The sequence below is a fragment of the Rhinopithecus roxellana genome, chromosome 11, assembly GCF_007565055.1.
Source record: "Rhinopithecus roxellana isolate Shanxi Qingling chromosome 11, ASM756505v1, whole genome shotgun sequence".
In the NCBI taxonomy this organism is placed as follows: Eukaryota; Metazoa; Chordata; class Mammalia; order Primates; family Cercopithecidae; genus Rhinopithecus; species Rhinopithecus roxellana.
The window spans coordinates 77,387,789-77,415,253 of NC_044559.1; the positions used below are offsets into that span (position 1 = coordinate 77,387,789).

The 27,465-nt window shown below is 39.7% G+C and overlaps 1 protein-coding gene across 3 annotated transcripts; it reads right to left on the reverse strand.

The window, feature by feature from the left end:
• Positions 1 to 1,717: 1,717 nt before the first annotated feature.
• Positions 1,718 to 19,344, reverse strand: CCNJ (cyclin J). 3 transcript variants are annotated; one of them, XM_030940406.1, is made up of 6 exons: positions 19,026 to 19,344; positions 18,284 to 18,393; positions 12,283 to 12,493; positions 5,630 to 5,929; positions 5,383 to 5,509; positions 1,718 to 4,764 (listed from the first exon to the last, which is right to left on the reverse strand). In XM_030940406.1, the coding sequence occupies exons 2-6, from the start codon at positions 18,350 to 18,352 to the stop codon at positions 4,353 to 4,355; spliced, it is 1,119 nt and encodes a 372-aa protein (XP_030796266.1). In that variant the 5' UTR covers positions 18,353 to 18,393; positions 19,026 to 19,344; the 3' UTR covers positions 1,718 to 4,352. The 3 variants fall into 3 exon arrangements, with proteins under 3 accessions (XP_030796266.1, XP_010387903.1, XP_010387902.1); XM_010389601.2 differs by having other exon boundaries at positions 5,383 to 5,506; positions 19,026 to 19,189; XM_010389600.2 differs by having other exon boundaries at positions 5,383 to 5,542; positions 19,026 to 19,189.
• Positions 19,345 to 27,465: the final 8,121 nt, after the last annotated feature.

Below are 27,465 nucleotides of genomic sequence, written 5' to 3' on the forward strand. Positions count from 1 at the left end.
AGTGTGTGGCACCTTCGCCTACCCCCATTTGCTCCCACCATGTGAGATTCCTGCTGCTGCTTACCCTTCTGCCATGAATAAGTTTCTTGAGGCCTCCCAGAAGCCAAGCAGATGCCAGCTCCATGCTCCCTGTATAGCCTACAGAAGCATGAGCCAGTTAAACCTTTCTTCTTTATAAATTACCCAGTCTTGAGTATTTATTTATAGCAATGCAAGATCGGCCTAACACAAGGTTCTAGTAGGGAGAAACTAGCAAGTAAATGGATACAAGATAATGACTGTTACCATTTTTAAGTACAGGTCCCTTTGAATAAATGACAAAACTTTAAGAACAGGGGAAATCATTTACATATAAATTGCATACCATGTCAAGGCTTTATGGACTTGATTAAGAACTAAATTCAGGGTGGTGATGCTTACGTGGGAGGCAGAGGGTGTTATGGGAGGAAAGGCAGAGTGATAGTCAGGCAAGGATAGGACAGCAGGTGTCCTTCCCATATGACCCCTGAGCCTGGTCTTTATGCTGTCAACTGACTGTACTTGTTACTTTTTTAAAATCTAAGGGATTGAAAAATGAATGCTGAGTGATTCCTAAACCAACACGATATTAAACCGAGTTCCAGACTACACCAGCCTAATTCTTAGTGGCAGAGTCTAGCTCTGTTGCCCAGGCTGGAGTGCAGTGGTGTGATCTCAGCTCATTGCAGCCTCCACCTGAGGTCAAGTGATTCTTGTGTCTCAGCCTCCCAAGTAACTGGGACTACAGGCACTTGCCACCACACCCAGCTTGTTTTTGTATTTTTAGTAGAGACAGGGTTTCACCATGTTGCCCAGACTGGCTTCAAACTCCTGGCCTCAAGTGATTCGCTGGCCTCAGCTACGCAAAATGTTGGGATTACACGCATGAGCCACCAAGCAGGCCTCTACTAGCCTAATTGCTTCAAGTGTGCTAGTCATATTTATCACAGATGTAAGCTGCTTGAGGCTAGGGAGGCTTTTACCATGTGCCTGAGAGGCAGTTGTTGGTTATAAACTTGTCACATGGGGCTCAGATCACCTCAAGGCAAAGCTACCTGGCCTGGTTTGGAATGCTTGTTCTTAAAGTCAGCCCTAAAGAACATGGTATATTAACTCTTGAGAGCTGCTAAACCCTGGCACTGTGCCAGAACAAGTGACGATACAATACTTTTGAGACTGATTTCAAAAATGCTTTTTAAAAAGGCATGTAAATTCCTAACCCGCTTGTACAAACCTGTTAAATTTTACTTTTCAAAACAAATTCCATCTGCTAAGATTTAAGTTGAATTAAGTAGCAAATGATATTTATACTCAGGTAAACAGACCATTCTCACTCACTGTAGACCCTATGTTCCTTCTCACAGCTTTAACTATTTTCTGTGTCCCTACTTTTGAGATCAAACTTCAAATTTTCTGATGCTTGCATGATTGTTGAATAAACTAGAATCTGTAGATGCTAACATACTAACAACTGATTTTAAGCTCAAAAGGCAACAATGGTGTCCAATATACTTTTGTGGGCTTTAATGCTCAGTATGGAATACATAATGAACAGATGTTTTATGCCACTAATGGCTATATTCTACATCTTGATAGCTTTTAGTAAATATAATCATGATTCCAAGTCTGAATTACATGAGATGCTTCACTAGAGCTGCAAATATACAAGTTTGTATTTGAAACAAAAATACCAAAGCCATTTTACTGAAAACTAGTTTTATTTTAAAATTAAGTGCATAGCACTCATCTAATTCCATTGGTGTAGACTTTAGCACCATACTTGCTATTTGCAATTAATGTCATAACACAGATACATTTTGGTTTGCAGTCTGTACTTGAGTAGTGTTTATTTAGTGGACTTTGGTAAAGCCCTTCATACATATTAATCTCTTCACAGTACACATTTAATGATGGTCCAGTAATCTCAAAAAAAAAAAAAAAAAAGCCTACTTTGAAGACTAATCAATAAATTAAACAAAACAAAACCCACACAATGCTCCCCCACCCCCCAAAGCTAGCAGTTGTGAGTTGTATTTATATTGAAACCTAATGTTTTAAAAATAGTTCTGGTTCTCCAACCACCCCATCCCACCCCGGGTATGCAGCAGTAGTAATCAATTATTTTATTCTACCCCCCCAAAAGATTATGAATCCAGTGTTCTTTAGCTTTTTAAAATATAAATTGGGAAAGTGTTATTAATAAGCTTTTTTAAAAGGCATATTCTTCTATAACAAGTACGGCATATAAACCAATCAATAAAAGTATTTGACAAGACATTTAAGTTACCACAGGCACTGGCTGTTGTTTCAAGTTGGGATCTCTATCCCAGTATCTTACATTCATAGCATTATTGAGGTAGTTAAAATACTGAAAATTGGACTCCAGGTTGCTGGCTTCTGAATGTGAATGTGAAAGATATATTCTCTTTTGAGCCTACTTTCCCCCCAAACAATTCAAGTTTTCTTGAGGTAAGAACTACCAAAATCCAATTAGCAGCCTTCTTTAGAAAGGAAAAGTGATGATACTTTCAGAAAACAATTTTCATTCTTAAAAACTGCCATGAGTGTTCTTACCTGAGTGGTTTTCATTTTATCTACCAGACTAATAAATCCACATCATGCCCTATGTACTCTAAATATAAAAGTTATTTTCTTTTTAAGGAAAAGATATTTCTCTAAGCATTCATGCTGGTAGAAGCTACCCACCCACATTCATCCCCAGGAGCCATCTGGATCAGTCCATCACTGTGTTGAGCCCCTTCCCTTCCTGACAAAGGCCATTGGCTTGATTACTGAGACTCCTGCTGCATACCCACAACATCTTTATAGTAAGTTTGTCTTCAATGCATATTGTGGCAGTCACATATCTGCCACGCAGATTCCCTTCTATTCAAGTGCTATCTTAAAAAAAACACAAAAAGACACATCTTACTAATTTTTAAACCAGAAAGCTTCCCTCCACCAAATCTTTCTTCTCCCACAGAAAGGAGCACAATGTATACAGTTTATCAGTTACTACAATGACTTTCTAACTTTTTAAGGTTATTCCTCCAAAATTCTTTACCCCCAAACTGCCCTTGCTGTAATGACAATTATTGCTGTTTGCAGTTAATACCAGTACAGTGAAATGTCCCAGGGCAGTTGTAGGGTCAATCTAATGAAAGTAGCTACTGAAATTTAGTCAGCAGTTACCTTTGCCTGTTTAGACGGACTAGAGCTGGATTCAAAGGTTGCTTAAAAAACCTGTCTTCCACATAACAAAGTGCTGCTCTAGCACAACCTGAGAACTACCCTGGCCACAGTCCCTTCCAAAATAAACCTATAGGACTTTATTCTAGCACTGACCTCTTAGAGTTATGCCATCCCTTGAAATAACTTTTTAAGAATGCCGATTCTGAGTATAAATCATAGATTGCACTGAGAAATGCAAAACCTACATATGTATTATGAATCACAGGAACTACCACTTCATTCTGAGCTATAATATTACGTTCTCATTTGAAAACACACCCTAGCAAGAGTATTTTAACCTATGTTATAAAGGTAGTTCACACTATAACATTCCCAAGGCATGTTGCATTACAGTTAAGTGTTTCCAAGTAGTACAGATTCCCTGAGTTAAATCTATTTTAATTCTAAAAATTTGAGGTTGATCACTTAGGGAAAAAAAGAAAAATTATGACCATGATTTAAAAAACAAGATCTTTTTCACCCTTAATTTTAGTATATTAATCCAGATACCTATACTATTTATGAGAGGAAGTTATATAGAATCATCTAAAAAAATTTTTTTTACTGCACAGATTGGTATAGCATAACAATTCGTTAAGTTTAAACTTAGTCAAAAATTCATGTGTAGAACAAAAATAAAAAATTGTAGAATAAAAAAACCTTTTCAAAAATTAATACTGTAACTTTCCTTCATAAAAGACTGTTTGGCAAGTCCATAGATAAGATAAACATTTAGTCTTTGACTTAGAAGCCAACATTAGGCCCAGATGCTACCACAGGTCAAACCTCAAAATGGCAAATTGGAGTCTGTCCAAATTTTCTATTGTATTGAATATTTTTGAAATATTTGGACCATCAGCCAGGACGTGAACATTTTTGTCATACAGGGATTTGTTGTAACAGAATTTGACATACTGTTAATTTGCTTAGTCCTCCCAGGATTCATGGTGCGTTAAAAGGGATATTCAGTCTTCCTGGTGCTGGTACCTGAAGAGTTCTGATGTCACTTAGATCCCTTTCTTTTTGAACAGAAGTTTACAAAACGCTTACCCATAGCTTCATGTCGCAAAGCAGTCTGGGTCAGTTATCAGCTTCACACATAATCACCTTTCAAAACATGGAGTAATACAGGGGTAATGTTCATTTATCTGATAACTCCGGTTATAAGAAACGCTCAGACAGGGCTTAACTTCTACTGGTATTGCCAGTGACATCCCAACACCAGTCTGCATGTGCCCAAGGCCCTGAACACTAGTTTGGAAGCCCGCAGGACATGTCTGTAGTGTGTAAGATGAGGTGTGTGTGGTCGATACAATCTGCTGACAGCTTGGTTGTTCTGACGTAGGATGGCGATACTGCAGTGAGGTCTGATGTGTCTGATGGAGATACTGAGGTTGCTGAAAGTGAACTGGCCGTGAGGGCTGGGAGGCTGTCTGGAACACACTTAGTTGCGCTGACTGAGGTCCTGCTTGCCCTCTCTGTTTGTTTGCTTCTTTCACATCATTATCGTGAGCACTGAAATATGGAGAGAAAGGAAACTATTAAAAATATTACTTGAGAAGAATTTGCAAGAAAGTCAGGCCCCATCCCCAACTCCCCAACAGCTTCTTCCACTTGCCACCACTACCGAGGGAGCAGTCACTGCACCATAATTCCAACAACAGTGAGACCTCGCTTGTGTCCTTCTAAAGCTATTTCCCTTGATGTGAACCTTCCTGGTAGCTTTGAGGATTATTTCCAGTTTGGGAGATGTGTACACAATAAGCACGTAAGTGTGGCTGCCACTTTGGTAACATCCTGGTGGCCCCCAAAATTCAAAGATGTTAGGAATGGGGCAAGGCTGGCCTGGACTGATCTCAGAGTTACTGACTTACAGATACAAAAAAGCAGCTCCTTTCCTTATCATGTGCCCAGAATCATTCTAGCAATGACACCTTCTAACTGATTAATGGCCAAAAGGGACTCTCCTTCCCCAGAGTTCTGCTCATACATGGGCTTCCTCATGGCAGCAAGTAACTGCTGCCAAAAGCAAATAACCTAGAAACTCTGTGCCTTTCAGAAGTTTTCAGGGCACCTCATGCATGAAAAAAACTGTTAATGAGAAAGTACAAACACAAGAATAAAAAGGCTTACATCAATAGTCGTTCAATACACTGTACTAAGAAATCCCAAGAGTAGGCAGTAAGACGATGCAGTCTTGTAGGCCACGTTGGAGAAAGACGAAGTATAATCCTCGAAGAAGCCACACATGCAGCAGCTACTAAAGAAGGTGCATAATTTAGAAAGGCATAATCTGTGGAGACACCAAAAATGAACTTAAGGAACAGAATACACGAGTCACAAGTGCACAAGTCACTTACTGGTATTCACAACAACCCACCTTGCAAAGACACTTCCAGGAAGTAATCTGCGTATTTGGCCATGTAGAGTTTAGTCTTTTCCAAGCAAATCATTGGCCAGCCGTCATGAAGATCTGTTTCGTGTACTGCTTCAGAGAGATAATACTCAATGAAATGGGCGGCTGTTGGAAGGCAGAGGTTCCACTGAAAGGTTTCTAATAATAATAGTTCCATATGTAGCAAATTTTGTTTTGTTAATACTAGATTCATATTAGTCATACAACCCAGGCTGTTGAGCTGCTCCAGCTTAGGCACACTATCTTCTTTTTCTTCAAATTTACCTTACAAGAAAAGGGGATGGGAGGGGAGAGAAAATGTTAGGCAAGTGATCATTACAGGTCTAGTCAGTAAAATGGGATCTGCTGTCTTACTGCCAGGATTTAGATCCAAAGACGTAGTTTACCTTAACAGATACAGTTGTGCCAGAACCTGTGTTTTCTTTCCCAGTGCCACCATCCCCAACCTTTCCCCAATCCCCTGGAAAAAAAAAATGCTTGAAATACATAAACATTTTGTTCTGTGTTCTAGTATAGAATGGAAATAGTCATGTGCCAGTGAAAAAAATAACTCAATCTCATCAGCTGAATATTTTCAGGAAATTTTTTTTTGCAGTGGGTGGTAGCTGGTAAAATAAATGATTTGATTTTAGAGTAGAAGATAGTTTTAACAATTTAATGTCATAGCTTTATTTGAAATAAAACATAGTTAAGCTCCAATTGTTTCATCTTGGCATCAACATAATCTCAATTCCAGAGAGAGAGACTGGAGGGAGAAATTGGGTGAACATTTAACACAAGCACTATCATTCCATAAAAAACCCCATTCCCCACTTCTTCTGAATTCAAAACAAAAATCTAGTCTGTTGAAGAAAAAAGGGGCATGGGGGAGATAGTTTATATCTGCTTTTAAATTTCCTTACTGAAAGCAGAATAGTAAAGACAATATGGCTGAACATTATTCAAAGGGATTAATTTCTTTTCTGGAAATACCTATCTATAAGGTTTCAACTATGCACAGCTGAAGAATAAAGATTCTCTTTCCAGCCGCAGAATGTTTCTATCGATTATGTACCATCTTACACTTTACTTTCCAAACAAGCATTTTACTGTCTCTCTATATAAAGCCTTCATTTTAGAAAGTATTTCTAGAACTGACGGCTGGAGAACATTTACAAACTATTAAGTACTATTATGATTTTCCAGATGCAGCAACAGAACCAGAGTTGTCATCAAGCCTTTTTGGGTCTTTGTTCCATGGTGGTCCACAAAAGAAAGGAAATTATAACTAAAGCTCCTACTATTGTGTTCTATTTTAGATTAAGGTTTAAAACCATCATATTATGATTATTATAGATTTCTCACAATAGATTTTACACCCATACTTGTTCAAAATCATTTGAATGTTACTACAGCAACACATATTACTATATAAAAATTATTTTAGTATTTTGAGATATTTCAATATATTTTCATTTCCTTGGAAATTTTATAATTTTATTCTTTAAAAATGTTTTTTTGGAGAAGAACCAGAAAGAATGCCAAACCAGGAGAAACCAGAAGAGTTTCTCTGTGATGATTCTCTTCTAGAGGGGATGGGTTTGCATCACACATTAAAGTTGCTACACTCAGCCCAGATGCTCAGTGTACAGGCAGTGGTGCTAGAGCCAGTGGGGATTTGCTCATGTTGGTTTGCTTTGGAGCTGGGGGAAAAATGCTGCTGACTGCCTTGATCTTTGCTTAGGGAGCGGAACTGGTATAAAAGGCATTTTTCTCCTATGCCAGGAGATTCTAAGCTCATGTGTTGTGAAGAATCTAAGCCCAAAGAAGCAGGAGTGATGGCAGAGAGGTGAACTTCCTTGTATCTAAACCACTCTAAATATTGCTACAGGTAGAAGCTGATCCCAAACTTAATTCGAACCTTAAGAATCTAGATAGCTCTTCCTAATTAAAATCACATAAAGATCAATTTAACAAGTTTTGCCAATAGCAAATACTTAAAGTTGAAAGCACTAAAGTGGTCTGTATGACACAGTTATCCAGCATATTGCCTGAAAAAAGAAGAGGAAACCAATGTTCTTAGTATAAAGTGAAATTCTTCAGAAGGAGAATGACCTAGAAATTTGGTTCAGTGACTCTGGATGAATCATTACAGCTTTCAAGCACCCTGCCATTTGTGTAGCAACAGCAATACTGACAGAATACTTCAAAGGAATACTGTAGAAATTAATGAGTTTATTTATATTATGCTTAAAGTTCCTTTGAAGAAATTAATACATCATAATTGAAGGAGTAAGAATGTTTCATATTATCTCTTTGAAATCTTCAACATTGGGGAAAAAAATTGCATATGACCAATTTCACTGCTCAAAAACCAAGGTAGTGAGGTTGGCCAATCCATTTAAGGTCAGATAAGTTCAATCAAACCAAAAATGGAAGTCAAAAGGAAAATTTATGTCTGAATTCCCAAATTTGCACTTCTAGACCAGAACTGACAGATTTCTATATTATTAAGCATCTATGGGATGTTTGCATTTATAAAATATTTGGCTACTACAAGTGTGAAGGACTTTGCATATTGATCTTGCTAAGTTAAGAATAATCTGCATTCTGAATAAATAACCATACTTGAGGTTTTAATTCAGGGTTCAAATTTTTTGGAATTGTTCCATTATGTATAGTAATAAATATTCAGATACATGGATACTAAAAGATTTCAAAAAGTATGAAGTATGATAATGTCAATGAGTACCTGCATTCATATCTATAGTTTTTGTTGTGCTGACTTCTATGCGTATGTTCATTTTAAGTATACTTATCCACATTACCACACACAGATCACAAAGATCAGTTTCTTCAATTGAAAGGAAATACCAGAAGCCATGTGAGTATATTGATAAAGGCCCCAAACAGGAAATAAGGGCACAGGAAATTCATATCTGCTTCCCAGAAAATAAAGAATTAGAGGCCATAGAAACAAAAACACTGGGTTGTCTTTCCTTTATAGGATATGTTCATATCAGCCATGGAAACCAACACATTTTCAAAGCCAGCAGTGAATAGTAGGTATGTGGTAGAGATTTATATACTGAATAGGGCACGGATCAGATGTCACAGAGTGCTCTGCCAATCCACATTCTATTGTTTTATTACTAAGTAGGAGGAGAAAAAGTCATCCCTAACATATACTAAGAATCATCACAAATTTATAAGATGAATCTAATATGAAAGTGGGCAAAAAAAAAAGGTAATTAATAGAAAAAAATTCTAAGCTCATTAAAAATTGAGATGTAAATTAAACCAACTGTGAGATACAAATTTTCACAGATCAGTAAAAAGCTTTGCTAACCCAGTATTGGTTGGCAAGGGGAAACAAGTGCTTGTTACAAATTGTTACTACTAAAAGCCTCTGTCTCACTTTTCACTTCGTCTTGACTCCAAGATCATTTCTTAGTTATGTAAGATCTTGAGCAAATTATGAGAAATGTTATCTCCAAGATTACTTCCACATGCTCCATAAATGTAATGTTGTTCACAGAAGCCAAGGGAAGCCAGGGCATACATGTGAAAGAGTTGGAATAGGAGAATTTCCTTGGACAAATTAGGGTCCAGTTTGAAATAGGCCAAAACCTTTAGGGTAAAGGAGGCAGGCTAAAGGTAACAGAGCAACTTATGGGGGAATTAATAATTATCATGCTAATCTTTTAATGTTTCCATTTCCTACATGCTTTTAAACATATTACCCCCACTTGATCCTCAGAACAACTTTGTAAGGTGTCTTTATTTCCATCTTATAAAGAAATAGCCTGAGATTCAAGGGTTGTTGAAATTCATATTGCTGATGAGATTCCAACCCAGGGAATCCATCACTATGGTCATTACTCCAACACTACACATAGTTCTCCAATCAGAGATAATCTGTAGGCTCTTTCTTCTAATAGTGTAGACATAAGCATTTGCTTCTAGAACTTACAAAGTATGCTCCATCTTTGGCCAAACCACCTACAGCTTCCCATTACAATGAACTCTACAAATTTAAAACAGGAATCAGACACTGAAAACAGGTTATCAGTTTATAAGAATCCTAAGCTCTTCTGCTGTAAAGTTATAGACTAGGGTTGGGGGGCAACAGTAGAGAGACTGCTGCCTGCTAAGGGCCAACCTCTTCAATTCCCGACCCTGGTGTAGAGCTGATAGCTCAAACTCTTTTGAACAACTTGCTACTTGGGAGGAGCAGAACTCCTTAAGAATACCTCACATACATTCCTACTATCCAGTGCAAAAGGAAGAATGTAAAAGCAATTCTTTCCTCAAGGAAAGGGAAATCAGGAGTCATCAGCAGAAAAAGGAGGGAGGTATCCAGTTCTTTTAGTAATAGGTGATAATTCATATTTGAACCCTAGCAAATACAGATCCTAATGCCTAATTACTGCAAAGTCACAAATAACTACATCTTACCACTGATATTAATCCAAATAGTTCAATAAAATAAATTGTTCATGACCTTAAACAGAAATATATAATTTAAAAATAACAACAATTGAAAACTCAATTCCAACCAACCTAAGATGGTACACAAAGATGACCCTCCCACTTGGCCCACACTACAAGAATCACAGGCACAGAGCAGGTGGGACATGGTAGTATTAAAATGACAGTGATGGCCACACAGTTACTTTCCATTAATGATACCAAGCTTTTAAAATAATCTAACTTGCATGTCTGATTTCCAGTGACACTCTACTATAAACTGATTCTATAATAAACACACTGTACAATAACAAAAAGCCATTTTATTTGTGGACTCACATCTACACTGTCAAGTGTGAGCTTTTCCAATCTTATACAAACTATTAAACCCCAAAGGGCTTCACAGCCAGTGATTAAACACATACAGTATTACACACATGGTTACTTACGAGCATGAAACTTTAATTGGAAGCTAAATTAAAGGTTAATTATAAATATACAAGCATTACCTCTCTGGCTCCTGGGTGGGGGGTGGGGGGTGAGGGGTGAGGGATGAGTGAAGTGTCTGAATTTTAGAGAACAATAGATTAAAGGGGAAATGTAGGTATTCAGGAAGTAAATGGTATTCTAAGAATTTTGCTCAACATACTTGGGGATGAGACTGGAAAGGTGGCTAGGTCCAGATGAAAGATTCTAAACACTACATTAAGTAGTTTCCACCTTAACATATAGGCAGTGGGAAGTCATGCTGCAGCTGTGTTTTATTTACATTCAGCCTGGTTCTACAATGGATCTGAAATAACTTACAAAAGGACATTCCAGGGGATAAAATAAGTAGTTGAGGTCATCAGATCAAAGGAAGAACAAAGGTCGGAAAATAAAATCTGAGAAGAGATTAGTACCAGAAATGATACTACACAGGACTACATTTGGTTTCAGGTTTGTAAGCAGCCAAGGACAGAAGTGCTAAAGAACTTTAGTGGCATGGATATAGGGGGAATGTTCTTTATTTCATCCCAGTCATATTTGACTCCAAAACCTCAAGTGGGAGTTAGAGGTGAAGGTTATCAGTATATCTACGTACTACTTTAAGATTCTATTGTAATGACATGGATCATACAGAAACTACATTACTGACTTAACTTCAATATCAAATACAATCTTTATCCCTCAAGTGGGAGTTAAAAGTGAAGGTTATCAATACATCTACATACTATAAATTTCTACTGTAATGACATGAATATAGAAACTATATTACTGATTCAACTTCCATATCAAATACAATCTTCCACATTATTAAAAGAAAGAAACACAATTTCAATTCCTTTACGTGCCCTATCTTCAGTGAGAGTACCAACAAGCAATGAAATGAGATACAGGAAGATGTAAAGAGAAAGAGGGGCCAAAAGGTCCACCAGTATTTTCTGTACTGAGTAACAAATATGGTTGTATCAGATTGTATCTCGGAGCCTACTACATAGTTGGTCTAATGCATAAGCAAAAGTTTTCACATTTGTAGTAGTTGCACATTAACTTTTAGTTCATTAAGCCAACTCATTATGTAGTCAGTACAAAGTATTTTAATATAAGAGTATGGTACTTTCAAGACAGTTTCTCAACTTTAGCTCCATTGATGTTTTGGGACAGAGAATTTTGTTATGGGGAGCTGTCCTGTACACTACAGGATGTTTAGCAGCATCCCAGGCCTCTATGTACTAGATGCTAAAAAAGCAGTTCCCACTCTATCACCAGATGTGACAACCAAAACGTCTGTACACATTGCCAAGTGTTCCCTGTGGGACAAAACTGCTCCTGGTTTAGAACCACTGCTTTAAGACAATGGTTCTCAATTGGAAAGGTAAAGCAAAATCACCTTTAGAACTTTTTCAAAAAGTTAAAAAATACCCAGTACCCATTATGTAGATTGTGTCTTAGTAGATCTGGAGTGGCCTAGGATGTACGGCTTAGGCACATATTTTTAACAGGTTCCAAAGCCATTTTTCAATGTCTGGTTAAGAATTATTGCATTTAGAAGCACTTTTAAGCTTCCTGATACTAGTGAACTGGAATGAATGGGATTTGATGATATTTCACTGAGTTCTAAATAAATTTATTTTATTATATAAACATCAGAAATTTCCAGTCATGTAAATCAGATTCATACTTACTTGCTAGAAGCAGGCAGGAAAGCGCAACTAAATGCAGCTGCTGGATAGAGATGTCATAGCGGTCCATAAACAGGTCCAGTAAATAGACAGCAAGATGGCGGGCAGAAGGGCAGAGCGTGAAGCGATTGCTCACAATGGCAATCAAGTCAGCAAAATACCGTCTGAGACTTAATTGAGGGGACTGGCCTTTATAGGAGGGCAACTTCAGCTCCTAAGTCAAAAGGAACAACATTTAGTCTGACCCATCTGTAGACTTATCCCCACAATGCAATGACTTAACATTGTTTTTCCAATACATTAGTATTACAAGTGCCTAAAACATACTTTTCTTGACTGGAATACAAAAATGAAAAAGTTAAGTGGAAGGATAATGAATGACACTTAAAACCAAAATTTTCTCCTTATTCTTAACCACCTCTGATGTGAACAATTATAGATGTTCTTGTTTCTTGCTTTCTAAAATGGATTCATCATACAAAGATTTTTAATAAGGGAATCCTATTTTCCCTACCAGGTGTTTTCAGAAAAACATCCCTGACAAAAAACCAACCACATAACACACACACAGCCCTACACCTCTCCAAGATGCTCAAAACTTTTGGTTAAAAGGTAATAGATAAGTGGATATGCTGCATGCAGTATTATACTTGCATTAGTGTAGAAACCAGTACCTATACACTAGTATCTTCTAATTTTGTTTCCCTTTTAACAGTTTTATGATCTGTCCTTTCCTATCATCCTCTCATATACCTAAAATCACTGTTCAATCTCAGGATTATATCAACTTGTTTTTTAAAAATTGGAAAAATTCTATACTATTAAAATATTTCCAGAGCATAAAGATGGAAAGCTTCCAAATTCATTTTATAAGATCAGCATAATACAGATACTAAACCCAACAGGTATCACAATAGAAGAAGTAACAGGGATATGACACCAAAAGCAGAACTCCCCATGCCCTGCAAAAAAAGAAAAAAGAAAAAGAGAAAGGGGACTTTAACAAAATTAAAAACTTTTATTTAACAAAAGATGCTATCAACAGAGTAAAAGGGCAACCCGCAGAATGGATGAAAATATTTATAATCATATCTGATAAGGGGTAAATATCTAGCTTATATAACTTATACAACTGGACAACAAAAAAACCTGATTATAAAAATGGGCAAAGGACTTGAATAGACATTTCTCCAAAGAAGATACATACAAATGCCCAACAAATATCATGAAACATGAAACAGTTGTTCAGCATCACTAGGTATTAAGAAATGCAAATCAAAAACACGAACAGCACTTCACACCTAGTTGGATTGCTATTATCAAAAACAAACAAAAAAACAAAACCAGAAAATCACAAGTGTTAGCTTTAATGTGGAGAAATTGGAATCCTTGTGCATTACTGGTGGGAATGTAAAATGATGTAGTTGTTACATCATTTTAACATGATGTAACATAAATTTAAAATGATGTAACAACTACATCATTTTACATTCCTCAATAAATTAAACGGAGTTACCACATGATCCAGCATACTCAAAAGAACTGAAAGCAGGGACTTGAAGAGAGATTTGTAACATGTTCAAAACAGGATTATTCACAATAACCAAAAGGTGGAAACAATGCAAATGCCCACCAGCAGATGAATGGATAAACAAAATGTGGTATATACATGGAATATTATTCAGACTTAGAAAATTCTGATAATATGCTACATGGATGAACCCTGGAGACAGTATGCTAAATGAAAAAAGTCACAAAAGAACATTTATTGTATGATTCCACTTAATGAGTTACTTAGAATAGTCCTATTTATAGGGATAGAAAGTAGAACAGTGGTTATCAAAAGCTAGAGGGTAGGAAACTGGGGAGTAATCATTCAATGGGTATGGAGTTTCAGTTTGGGAAGATGAAAGAGTTCTAAAGATAGATAGTGGTGACAACAATACAAATGTACCTAATGTCACTGAACTGTACGGTTAAAAATGGTTAGAATGGTAAGTTTTATGTTGTGACAGGTGCTGGCAAGGTTGTGGAGAAAAAGGAACACTTTTACTGTTGGTGGGAGTGTAAATTAGTTCAACCATTGTGGAAGACAGTGTGGTGATTCCTCAAAGACCTAGAGGCAGAAATACCCTTTTACCTAGCAACCCCATTACTCAGTATATAACCAAAGGAATATAAATCATTCTACTATAAAGACACATGCACGTGTATGTTTACTGAAGCACTATTCACAATAGCAAAGACATGGAATCAACCTAAATGCCCATCAATGATAGACTGGATAAAGAAAATGTGGTACATATAGACCATGGAATACTGTGCAGCCATAAAAAGGAACAAGATCACATCCTTTGCAGAGATATGGTTGCAGCTGGAGGCCATTATCCATAGCAAACTAATGCAGGAAAAGAAAACCAAATACCGCATGTTCTCACTTACAAATGGGAGCTAAATGATGAGAACACATGGACACATGTTGGGGGGAACACCACACACTGAGGCCTGTCGGAGGGTTGGGGTGGGAGGAGGAAGAGGATCAGGAAGAACAGCTAGTAGATGCTAGGATTAATACCTAGGTGATGGGATGATCTGTGCAGTAAACCATCGTGGCAAATGTTTACCTATGTAACAAACCTGCACATCCTGCACACGTATCCCGACCTTAAAAGTTGGGGGAAAAAAGTTTTATGATGATACATTTTACAATAAATGAAAAAGGGAAGTTATATATTCACCTAAATTAATATTATCTAAGATAAATGGATAAATAGTCAATGTAATTTAGTAGTATAGCCAAAGAATACATCAATTCTGGTTGTTTTTTGAGACAGGGTCTCCTTCTGTAGTGCCGGCTGGAGTACAGTGGCACCATCTTGGCTCACTGCACCCTCCACCTCCCAGGCTCAAGCAATCCAACCACCTCAACCTCTGGGGTAGCTGGGACTACAAGCGCTCACTGTCCCGCCCAGTTACTTTCGGTAGAAACAGGGTCTCGCTATGTTACCCAGGCTGGTCTGGAGCTTATGGACTCAAGTGATCCACCTGCTTTGACCTCCCAAAGTGTTGAGATTACAGGTGTGAGCCACCATGCTTGGCCAAAAAAAAAAATTTTTTTTTCACATAAAGATGCCGATTTCTCGTGCAGCTCCTAGGATTTTTTTCTCCTTAACTGTTTCGTCGGATCTTTACGAAGGTGTAAGTGAATGGCAACTTTACCTTTGCTGCTATCATGTGACATTTATTGAGCATCTCCCACGTAGCAGACGCTATACTAACCCAGGCATAAAAGCTGGAAAAACAGTCTTAAGCCTATCTCTAGCAGGTGAATCAAATACAGAGATTATCACACGATATAGTCATCACAGGTTATTATGGCAACACTTAGGAAGAAAATCTAACTTAGCTCAGGGATTAGGGAGTTGGGAAAAAAGGCAACACCAGATCAGGTTTTTCCCAAAAAGTGGCCTGAACATGGTCTTAAAGACTCCCTGGAAAACACTGATGGACTTCACTTTCTTAATGTTTCTCACAAAGCTAGAATTGTTCTCATTTGTCATTAAGGTTCCTAAAAACACTTTCTCAAACAGCCTATCACACTAAATATACACAGCAAAATAATGAGAAGAAAGGAGACAAAAGGGTGTAAGGTGACAGCTGCTTTGTAGGGGTTTTTTTTTTTGAGGGAGTGGATAGTTGGCATGATTTCCATTCATCGTCATTTTTACTCTTCCCTAGTAAACACAGTGCTAGTCACACTAAATATTTCTCCACAAACCTTGGATCTAAACATAGAACACCTTCCGCAATATCTCAATGGCAACTGCCCAAAGGAAGACCTAAATGTGGATGCTCTAAATTATAGATAAGATTAGACTGTGAAGGCAAGGATGTCTTGTTCGCTGTTATTGCTCTAACACCTGGCGTAATATCATGTATGTCATAAATAATCAACATGTTGAAGAAAAACAGATGACTATCTGACTGAATCACCAATTAATAGCCTGGAATTACCACGTCTTTTCTAGGAGAAAAGTCCATTTTAAGTTTCCTTCAGTGTATTACAAACAGTGGTCTTTCCAGTTCCACAAGTTTAAGTTTTACTGATTAATGTAAATTCTTTATAAAGTGTTGCCAGTAAGAACCACTGTTTGCATAATGCTTAAACATAAAGACAACCCAGGGCACTAGGCCATAGGTGGCCCAAGAAAACTTTCAGTGGCATTCCTTCAGACCCTGTGGTAGCTTGTCCTCTGATAGGTCATAAGCAACTTGAGTGTAGGGTTGGGTCTTACGCCTTGGATGCTCCAGAAACTAATTCACAAAAGCCTTCAACAAATCTAAATCTAGAACAAACAAAAACAAACCAAAAAAACCCATGTCCAACCTCAACTGACAAAATTAATTCAGATAATCATTCATGAATTAAAATGATACACACATAAAATGATTGAAAACTACAGAAATCACCAAGAAAAACCTTTTAAGTGTCATGCCAATTAAAAAAATGTATTCTTGGCTGGGTGCAGTGGCTCATGCCTGTAATCCCAGCACTTTAGGAGGCCCAGGCAGGTGGATAACCTGACGTCAGGTGAAACTCCAACTCAAAAAAAAAGTACTCTTAATATCAACTAATTAATTTCACCACATACCAGAGGAATAAAGAGGCTGACACTTAAAACACTTTTCAAAATATGTACAACTCTATTAATTTTTTTAAAAAAGAAAACACTGCACGTTGAAAGATGACATCTGCCAAAGAAAAAAAGATCAAAAGCGTATCTGGACAATTTTCCAAGTAAAGAACCTGTAACTCTTTCCTAAGACTCCAGAGATCCCACTAGTTAGAATTTTTATGTGGTACAAACCATCTCCTAGGGGGCTGAACTGTATTTTAGTGAATCTTAGAAACTGAATGTCAGAATTAGTAAGTACCATTTAGAAATCTCAGGCCTAGAAAACGGTAACAATTTAAGTCAGAATTAGGTTTTCCAATCTACTTGACCTGGTCAGAAACTCAAGATAAAAAGTTCGTTATCATTCCAGGATCTCAACCCCAAGATTCAGAATCCTTTTTGTTGAAAGAGTCAGCTGTTTTGCTTCTTTCTCAATTTTCTACATTTAACAAATGGCTTTCTTTATCCAAGGTGAAACTGAGTTAAGCTAGAGATCATTTTGGATCTGGTCTCTCTTTTGGTTATCAAAGAGGCAGAAATGTCTCATTAATCGGCCTAATCTGCCTCGCCACATGCAGAGTAAAATCGTTACTTAATAGCAACAATACACAGACTCTGCTTTGTGTTGGAAAAGTATTTTTTTTCCAGTATCAAGTATATTAGGTCTACTTTCTGCCTTTGATATCAGCAGGAAGGGGCAGCCAACTCCCTCCACTTTAGGGCTTTTGAACAGCCCAAATCCTGAGGGGTAAGCGATAAGAAGTTATCACTTTGTGCTTACTATTTACCAAGAGCAGTTTCTAAGCACATGTACAGTACTAACTTAAGTTTCACAATCGCCAGAATCATAAAGCACACTCTTATTATTCCTCATTCTACAGATGAGGAAATCAAGAAACAAATTTAACTTGTCCCAAGTCTTACAGCAAGGGAGCGGAAAGGTTGAGGAATTTATGTACAAAAGCGACTTAAACTGGCTGCATGCAAGGGCAACTCTCGAACAAAGAGGGCTGTTCAGCCCAACAAAAATTCAGTATATACATCTTTTAAAATACAAGATCAAATTCATGATCCACCTGGATATCAGAACGTCCCTTTCCACCTTCCCTGGCCCAACTACAATCTCCCTCCCCATTCAAGTTGCAGGTTCTTCTGATACATCCCAGAGAAGGAGCCAAGAAGTAAATTAACCTTGAGCAAATGAGCAAACTCGTCTTTTCTGGCCCAGAAGATAGTGAGTAAAGAACCTGACCAGACCTTCCAGAGAGCCGAGATTCAGAACAACTGGCGCGAGACACAGGAGAAGGCAGGCCGGGCCTCGGAGTTACCTTGTAGCGAAGCGCTTGGTGAATGTCGGCGGCCAGCTGTCCTCGCCACCACTGCCCCTCCAGCTCCATGGGACCCGGCGGCGCGCCCAACCCGACGCGGCAACTCGAGTCTGTAAGACACACCCCAGGCGCGGTCACTGCCGGCTCCCCCGCGACCCTCTGCACCCCCTCCCCAGGGGGTGTGACCTCAGGCCACCCGGTGTGGCTGCTCATCTTCACCTGACTCTTCCTCAACACAGCCCGACCCGAGTCGTTTCCCCCAACGCCACACGCGAGGCCGGGTCTGCCCCTCAGGAAGCGCCGAAGGACTCTGAGACTCCCTGCCCGACTGTGTGTCGGGCAAAAGAGGATCCACTCGGGCCCTGAGGTGCCAAAGCGCGGAGCCAGGTGCGAGCTCGGGAAGAGCTGGGGGAAGCCCGGCTTGGGCTCCCTGCGTCCGGGGCTGGAGCCCTCCCGCCCGTCCTGAGGAGCGGGGAGAGGTGACACGGTCACAGCCCCGCTGAGGGGAAACGCTCCCATGGAACAGTCCGGGGGTGACCGTCTGCCTGGCCGGGGGTCTCCGCGTAGACGTCGGGGGCCTGCTCCTTCCCGGGACCCCCGAGAAACGCACGTTTCGCGCGGCCTCAGAAAGGGGAACAAAAGGCCGGGCCAGTCAGGCTCTTCGCCTCACCCCGGGAGGGTCCACTGCCTCGCGCCTACCCCAGGCCTGCCAAGCCGCCCGGCCCCACACTGGCTCCCTTACCCGGAACCGCGGCCCTTACAGCCCCAGCCCCGCTGGCGTGCGGGGGACGCCGGCCCCGCTCATGTTGCGGACAGTCGGCCGCTAAGCGCCGGCCTCAGCTCGGGCCCAGCGCCTGGACGCTCGCGCCGCCCATTGTTAAAGGACCGGCAGGCGGCTCCGCGTACAAAGCCAGCGCGGGGGCACTTGAGGCCCCGCCGCTACCAATCTCCTCTCGCGATACAGCCGGGTCGCCCCCAAGCCGTCCAATCGGCGGCCGGGCCGGGTCCAGGTGCAGAGCCAGGCGGCGGCGCGGCGGCTCCCGCCTGGGCTGGGTCAGCATCGCGGACGGCGCGGCGGGGCCTGGCGCTTCGGTTGCCGCGGCGCGCAGCCGCCACCTACTGCGAAGCTGGCCTGATCACGGGCTGGGGTCGGCAGAGTGCCGGAGAAATTGTAACGTGGATCACTGCAGTGACCAATCTAGTTAGGCCACACACCTGCTGAGAACCTTCGATGGCTCCTCGGTGCCCGCGGAGCAAAGTTCCGACGCCTCAGTTTGGCGTTTAAAAGTCTTCACAGCATGGATTCGGTTTGCCTTACTTCACGTTGCACCAGCCCCTTCCATCCCAGGGGCTGCTCCGTGGATCATCAGGCCCTCTAAATGTGCTTTAGCTGTTTCTGTAGCGGTTTTTTTTTTTTTTTTGGTGAAATTCTCTTTTTAAGTTCCACCTCAAACTCCGCCTTTCTTCTAGAAATCTAATTAATCTCTTCCCCCTCCTTATTTTCGTTGCTGTAGGGATTCCCAAGAGCTTTGAATGAAGAGATTTAAGATTACTTCTAGTAACCTTGCTTGTCAAACCCATGGTGGATGTAATTAACCATCTGTGCTCGTAAATCAGGAAACTGCACAACTGTGAGAACACTCCGACGTCAATTGAGGTGATATGGGGGCTGAAATGTGATTAGAAGAAACCTAATCAATTCTATTTTAACCTCTGGTGGATTATCACAAAAGAGGTGGATGGTAACCCTAGGACAGTGAGACTGCCCACTTTTCTGAGACTGTAGATCAATCTCTTAATAGTAAAGCGTAAATATTTTAAAAACTTCACCCCTTTTACTTTGAATCCTTTGTCCAAAAAGATACATGATGATAAAGAACTACTACAAAGTGATAAATACATGTTATGTGATTCTGGGTGGCATCTTCATCCATCTGAAGATTATCAGCAGACTTACATATGAGCCGTACCCTATCCATAGACGATGCTTATACCCAGGAGAGCAGGCCCGCAGAAACCAAAGGCAAGAAAAGGGAAACTCAGAAGCTGAAGTTGGCAGATCCCAGCCTAACCTGACATAGTCCAGGGAGAAGGCTGTCCTGGCCTGTCTCTCAGTTGCAGGGGTCCTCTAGAGTGAAGGTAGACACAGGCTAAAAGTTTCATGCCGTTTTTAATGGCATTTAAATAATACCTCCTTGGGTTCCATTTCATGACTATTAAACAACTTTATAATAATTTGGCTTCTAAATGACTTAACTGTCCAGGGCCTATTTAAGAATACTTTCAGAAAAATGGGGCACAGACTATAATCGTTAGTATAAGAAGTAGACTGTATTTATGGTTTCTACTTTGAAAATATTGTTCATTGGGATATATTTGTTCAGAAATCATTATTATTTTCTGGACTTGCCTTGTGATGAGAAGACTTCAATATCCATTTCCTTTTGTGGATTAATGTTCATTTCACACATATATTTTGCCTTAGTGTGTTTTAGATTGTAAATCCTTAAAATGCAAAGTTCGGGCTTATTATGATTTCTTTAATTCCTTTAGAGCAAGGTGGACACAATAAGGTATTTACTTAACTCCTAAATAAAGTCTCTGCTCTCATAGAGTTGTTATTCCACTAGGAAGAGAGAGAGAATGAACAACAACAAAAAAACATATCACATGGTGACGAGCGATGTGAAGAAAAACAGAAAAAAAGGCTAGAAAGTGACCATGGGTGGCCTGAGTGTGGTGGCTCACACCTGTAATCCCATCACTTTGGGAGGCTGAGGCCAGATTACCTAAGGTCAGGAGTTCGAGACCAAGCTGGCCAATATGGTCAAACCCCGTCTCTACTAAAAATACAAATATTAGCTGAGTGTGGTGGTGGGCATCTATAATCCCAGCTACTCAGGAGGCCGAGGCAGAAGAATCGCTTGAGCCCAGGAGGCAGAGGTTGCAGTGAGCTGAGATCACACCACTGTACTCCAGCCTGGGTGACAGCGCCAGACTCTGTCTCAAAAAAAAAAAAAAAAAAAAGTGACCATGGGTGGACTTTGTTTCATGATAAGGTAAGGCATGCAAAGGCCTGAGGGAAGTGAGGGAGTAGGCACATATCAGGCTGAGGGAATGGTACATGCAAAGACTCTAAAAGGGAAGTGAGGCAGTAGGCACATATCAGGCTGAGGGAATGGTACATGCAAAGACTCTAAAGGGGAAGTGAGGCAGTAGGCACATATCAGGCTGAGGGAACAGTACATGCAAAGACTCTAAAGTGAAGGCATGTTTGGAATGAAAATAGAGGCCACTGTCTGGAGTGAAGAGACAGGAAAGATGTTCTAAGTCAAGGAAGCACTGATTACCAACGGTATGAAAGAATGGAAGTAAAAAGGCAGAACATCTATATAAAGGGCAGAATAGGGAAACTGCAGTCTATTGTGACTGCAGCATAAGGCACAGGTAGATTTGACAAGAGATGAGGCAGGACTAGATTCTCTGGAAAGCTTCTGTAACTCAAGGAACTTTAGACAGTGGAAAAGCACTGATTTTTAATTGTTTAAGTTTTTTAAATGAATGCATGAAAAAGGTAGATATCAAGCCATAGAATACTGTATACAGTGACTAGCAAGTCTCTTTCCCTCCCCTGGTCCCAGTTTTTTCCAGAGGCGACACCATTACTGTTTTGTAGCCTTCCAGGGATATCCAGGTATTTATAACCATGCATATATATATATATATATAAAACTCCCTTGCCTCATTTTGTGTACAAATGGTAGTGTGTCACATGTTCCATTGTGTACCTAGATTTTGTCATGCAGAATATTCCAGCGAACTTTCCATAACAGGACATCCAGGATTCCTTTTAATGGCACCATCATATTCTACTGGATGCAAAGGCCTGGGAGCCAAAAGCCCTGGGCTCTGGTTCTCGTTTCTTGATTTGTGGCTATTTGTAGTATTCAACTCATTGCAACTACTATTCATATCTACCATCTCTCAGTTGGACTTGTACAGTAGTCTCTTCACTGGTCTTATTGCAACTACTCCTGTCCTTCTTGAAAATATTCATCACCTAGTAGTTGGAGTGGTCATAAAAAGATAAATCACATCTGAGCTTGATAGTCAAGAGTTCCTAGATCACATTTCCAAACTGTTTTAGCATGTTGAAGAATGTTAAGGATAGTTTTTAAGTCTACTTTATAAAAAATTTGTTTCAGGTATTTGTAATCTACAGATATTTGTAATCTGTAGTTTACGAAAAATATTCCAAATCTTAAAATGCTATATAAGATTCTATTTCTGGATAAGATGGATGCGATAGTTAATTTTATGTGTCAACTTGATTGGGCCAAGATTGGGTGCCAGATATTTGGTCAAATATTATTCTGGGTGTGTCTGCGAGGGTGTTTTTGGATGTGATTAACATTTGAATCATAGAGTAAGTAAAGTGGATTGCCCTCCCTAATGTGAGTGGTCCTCAGCCAATCAGTTTTAAGGCCTGAAAAGAATAAAAAGGTTGACCCTTTGTTGAGGAAGAGAGAATTCCTGCTGCCCAACTTATTTGAGCTGGGACATAGGTCTTTCCTGGCCTTCAGACTCAAACTGAAACATCAGCTCTTCTTGCATCTTGAGCCTATGGGTTTTCAGACTGGAACTACCTGTCAACTCTTCTGGTCTCCAGCTCCTGACAGCAGATCTTGGGACTCCTCAGCCTTTATGATCATGTAAGATATAGATATATAACAATAGATATAGATATAATTCCTTAGTTTATATGTCTATATCTCTCTGTGTATATGCATATACACATATACACACACATATATGCAGATAGATAGGTAAATACACACATATGCACATGCACATTCTGTAGGTTCTGTTTCTCTGGAGAACGCTAGCACAATGGATTAAGCCAGCTTCATCCTGTCTCTCCCACTGAATGTAACTATAAAATCTGGACAGACTGCGTGAGCAACTATTTGAAGACAATGTAAAGTAAATAGTAGCAGGCAACTGGGGAAGAATACCTTAATTTGAAATATCACCAAACTGGTGGTGAGTTACCCCTTCTTCCTCCAGGATCCCCCAGCCTGGATTCAGGAAGCCTGAAATCTAGAAATGGGCACCAGGGCACAGAAAGAGAGAGCCCTAGGAGATTCCCTTTTGTTATGAGGAACAGCAAAGGAGTCTCCTAATGCTCAGAGTGAGGCAATTCCCATTTGTTCATTGGTTCTTTGTTCCTCTCTCTCTCTCTCTCTCTCTCTTTCTCTCTCTCTCTCTCTCTTTCCTCTCTCTCCTGCTGTAGCCCCCAGGCAATCTTCAGCAGATTGGTGGTAGCCACAACAGTGGTCATAGGGGCCCACAGGTGCCTAGAACTTAGGAAAGGAAAGCCTCTTATCTGATCAGAACAGCTGTGGTTGTTTGTTTTCCTTTGTCTTCCCACTGCCTTACTCTGGATGGAGGTACAATAATGGGAAGTGTGGGCAAAGAGGTGTAACTAAAAACCACAACTTTATGGCTGGAGAACTGAAAAAGGGAGGCCCAGGAAACTGAAAAGTGCTGGGGAGACTGTGGAGAGGGAGGAGCAGCTTTGGAAAATGATCCCACAAAGTGCTTATGGACAACTGGGCTTACCTCTGAGTTGTGCATACATAGATCCACTCTGAAAAGACTAAAAACTGAGAACTGCTCAGAGCACTGGCTGGCCACTAAGCAGCACACACATGTGACAGATCTGAGTAGCACTGAAAGACTTTGAAAATGGACCTGACATCGAAACCACAACCCACAGAAGGCTAGCCAGAACTTGGAGCCTGAAGTCAACCAGATTGATTCCTGGGTACAACAAAAAACATCAATACTCTCCAAAAGATTTAAGTAAGACACAAATCTCCTAACATATAGCATATTCAAGTTGCCATGGATGCAACCCAAATTGCTCAGCCTACGAAGAACAAAAACAAATCTCAATTCTCACGGGAGAGACAATCAACAGACACCAACACTAAGATGACAGAGAATTATTTGACAAGACTTTAAAATAGCTATTATAGTAATGCTCCAAGAAGAGAAAACTTCCTTGAAATGAATGGAAAGATAGGAAGTTTCAGCAAATAAATAGAATACGTAAAGAAGAATTAGATGGAAAATTTATAACTAAAAAGATAGAAAAACCCACAAAACTTAAAAACACTCTCTGGATGGGCTCATTAGGAGAATGGAGATGTCAGCGTAGTCAGTGAACTTCAAGGTAGATCAATAGAAATAGTACAATCTGAAAAAAAAGATGGAAGCAAATGAACAGAGACTTGGAGACCTGTGTGATAGTACCCAGTGGTCTAATGCTTATGTCATTGGAGTCTCTGAAGGAACGGAGAAAGAATATGGTACAGAAATATTTGGGAGAATAATGCCTGAAAATTCCTCTAATTTGAGAAAAGACAAAAACTTACACATTCAGAAATTCAGGTGATTGATGCTAACAAGGATAAGCTCAAAGAAATCTGTACCCACAGACATGATAAAACTGCTAAAAACTAGGCTGGGCGCAGTTGCTCACACCTGTAATCCCAGCACTTTGGGAGGCCAAGGCAGGTGGATCACTTGAGGCCAGGAGTTTGAGACCAGCCTGGACAGCATGGTGAAACCCCATCTCTACTAAAAATACAAAAATTAGCTGGGCATGGTGAGGCTCACCTGTTATCCCAGCTACTTGGGAGGCTGAGGCAGGAGAATTGCTGGAACCTAGGAGGTGGAGGTTGCAGTGAACTGAGATTAAGCCATTGCACTCCATCCTGGGTGACAGAGCAAGACTCTGTCTCAAAAACAAAAACACGCACACAAAAACCTGCTGAAAACTGGAGAAAAAGAAAAATTGTAAACAACCAGAGAGAAACAAAACATTATAGGGGAAGAATGAAAAATTCAACGTATGATGGGTCTCTCACCAGAAACCGAGAGGACCAGAGAGAAGTAGAACAAAATTTTTTAAATGCTGAGGTGCCACAACAAAGAAGGAAATCATGTCCTCTGCAGCAACATGGTTGCAGCTGGAGACCATTATCCTAAGTGAATTAATGCAGGAACAGAAAATCAAATATCACATATTCTCGCAAGTGGGAGCAAAACATTGGGTACTCATGGACATAAAGATGGCAACAATAGACACTGGGTACTACTACAGCAGGGAGGGAGAGAAGGGGGAAAGATTGAAAAACTTGGTTACTATCCTCACTTCCTGAGTGATGGGCTCATTCATATCTCAAACCTCAGCATCATTCAATATATCCATGTAACAAACCTACACATATACCCCCTTAATCTAAAATAAAGGTTGAAATTTTTTTTAGGTCCTGAGAGAAAAGAACTGTCAGGCCCAGAATTCTATATCCTGCAAAAATATCATTCAGAAATGAAATTAAAGACATTCACAGATGAAAGAAAACAAAGATTTGTTGTCAGTAAACCTGCTCTAAAAGAATTGCGAAAGGACATTTTTTTAAACAGAAGGGAAATAATACCAGAAGGAAACTTGGCACATCAGGAATGAAGGAAGAACAACAGAGTGATAAATGTCTGGGTAAACATTCTTTTCCACTGAGTTCTTTAAAATACATTTGATGGTTAAAAGCAAAATTGTGAACATTGTCTTCTAGTGTTTTCAGCATATACTTCAACAGATACAATATATTAGACAATTATACCATAAAAGCAGAAGAACAGATGAGTATGTGGTAAGATTTCTACATTCCACTTAAAAGTGTAAAAAGTAGATTCTGTGTAGGCTGTGAAAAGTTAAATGTGTATTAGGGTAATCCCTAGAAAAACTTAAAAATATATATACAAAAACACATAGTCAAAAATATAATAGATACATTAAAATGAAATACTAAGAAATGTTCAAATAACCTGAGAAAGCAGGAAAGAGGAAACAGTGGAACTGAAACAGCAAATGAAATGCAAATAATGAAATGATAGATCTAAGTCCAAACATACCAATAATTACATTAAGTGTAAACACACCAATTAAAAAAGAGATTATTAGAGGGTATAAAAAATACCATAGTCCGGGTGCGGTGGCTCACGCTTGTACTCCCAACACTTTGGGAGGCCGAGGTGGGCAGATCATGATGTCGGGAGATTGAGACCATCCTGGCCAACATGGTGAAACCCAATCTCTACTAAAAATACAAACAATTAGCTGGGCATGGTGGTGCACACCAGTAATCCCAGGTACTCGGGAGGCTGAGGCAGGAGAATCGCTTGAACCCAGGAGTCGGAGGTTGCAGTGAGCTGAAATTGCACCACTGCACTCCAGCCTGGCGACAGAGCGAGACTACATCTCAAAAAACAAAACAAAAAAAAAACCCCATAACTCAGGTATATGCTGTCTACAAGAAACTCATTTCAAATGTTATATAGGTATGTTAAAAATAAAAAATGAAAATATATATAACACATAAGCCCTAATCAAAAGAAAGCTGGAGTAGCTACATTAACATCAGACAAAACAGACTTCAGAGCAAAGAAAATTACTAAGACTAAAGAGGGATATTGTGTAATGATAAAAATTCATTAAGGAGACATAAATCCTAAATGTGTGTCCATCTAACAATAGAACTTAAAATACATGAAACAAAAACTAACAAAACTGAAAGAAGAAATAAACTTCCTGGCCAACATGGCGAAACCTCATCTCTACTAAAAGTACAAAAATCAGCCAGGCATTGTGGCAAACACCTGTAATCCCAGCTACTTAGGAGGCTGAGGCAGGAGAATTGCTTAAACCTGGGAGGTGGAGGTTGCAGTGAGTTGAGATTGTGCCACTGAAGTCCAGCCTGAGTGGCAGAGTGAGACTCCTCAAAACAAACAAACAAACAAAAAGAAATGGAGAAAATCATAATTACAGTTGGCAACTTCACACTCCTCTTTCAGTAATAGAACTCATAGACACAAAAGTAGCAAGGATATAGGAAAAATAAACATGTCAACCAAGTGGACCAAAAGAAATTCCCATCAGTAGGAGAATGGTTGAAAAAGTTATAATAAATAACATTTACAACCAAGGTTTCTACATACTACACAACTCTAGGGGTCTGTGCACATAAACTTTTGAGTCATGTGGTGCATAACCTCCTTAAGTGTATGCAGTGGTCCTGCCCACACTGTAGAATGTTATGCATCCTTTAGGAAAC

Excerpts from the sequence above, each read along its gene's own strand:
- CCNJ (XM_010389600.2), bottom strand. The coding sequence starts at position 18,352 with ATGGAGCTGGAGGGGCAGTGGTGGCGAGGACAGCTGGCCGCCGACATT. Across the intron at positions 12,494-18,283 it reads ACCAAGCGCTTCGCTACAAG|GAGCTGAAGTTGCCCTCCTA; the intron begins GTAACTCCGAGG and ends CTTTTGACTTAG. Across the intron at positions 4,765-5,382 it reads TGTATTGAACGACTATTGAT|TGCTCACGATAATGATGTGA; the intron begins GTAAGCCTTTTT and ends TCCATATTTCAG.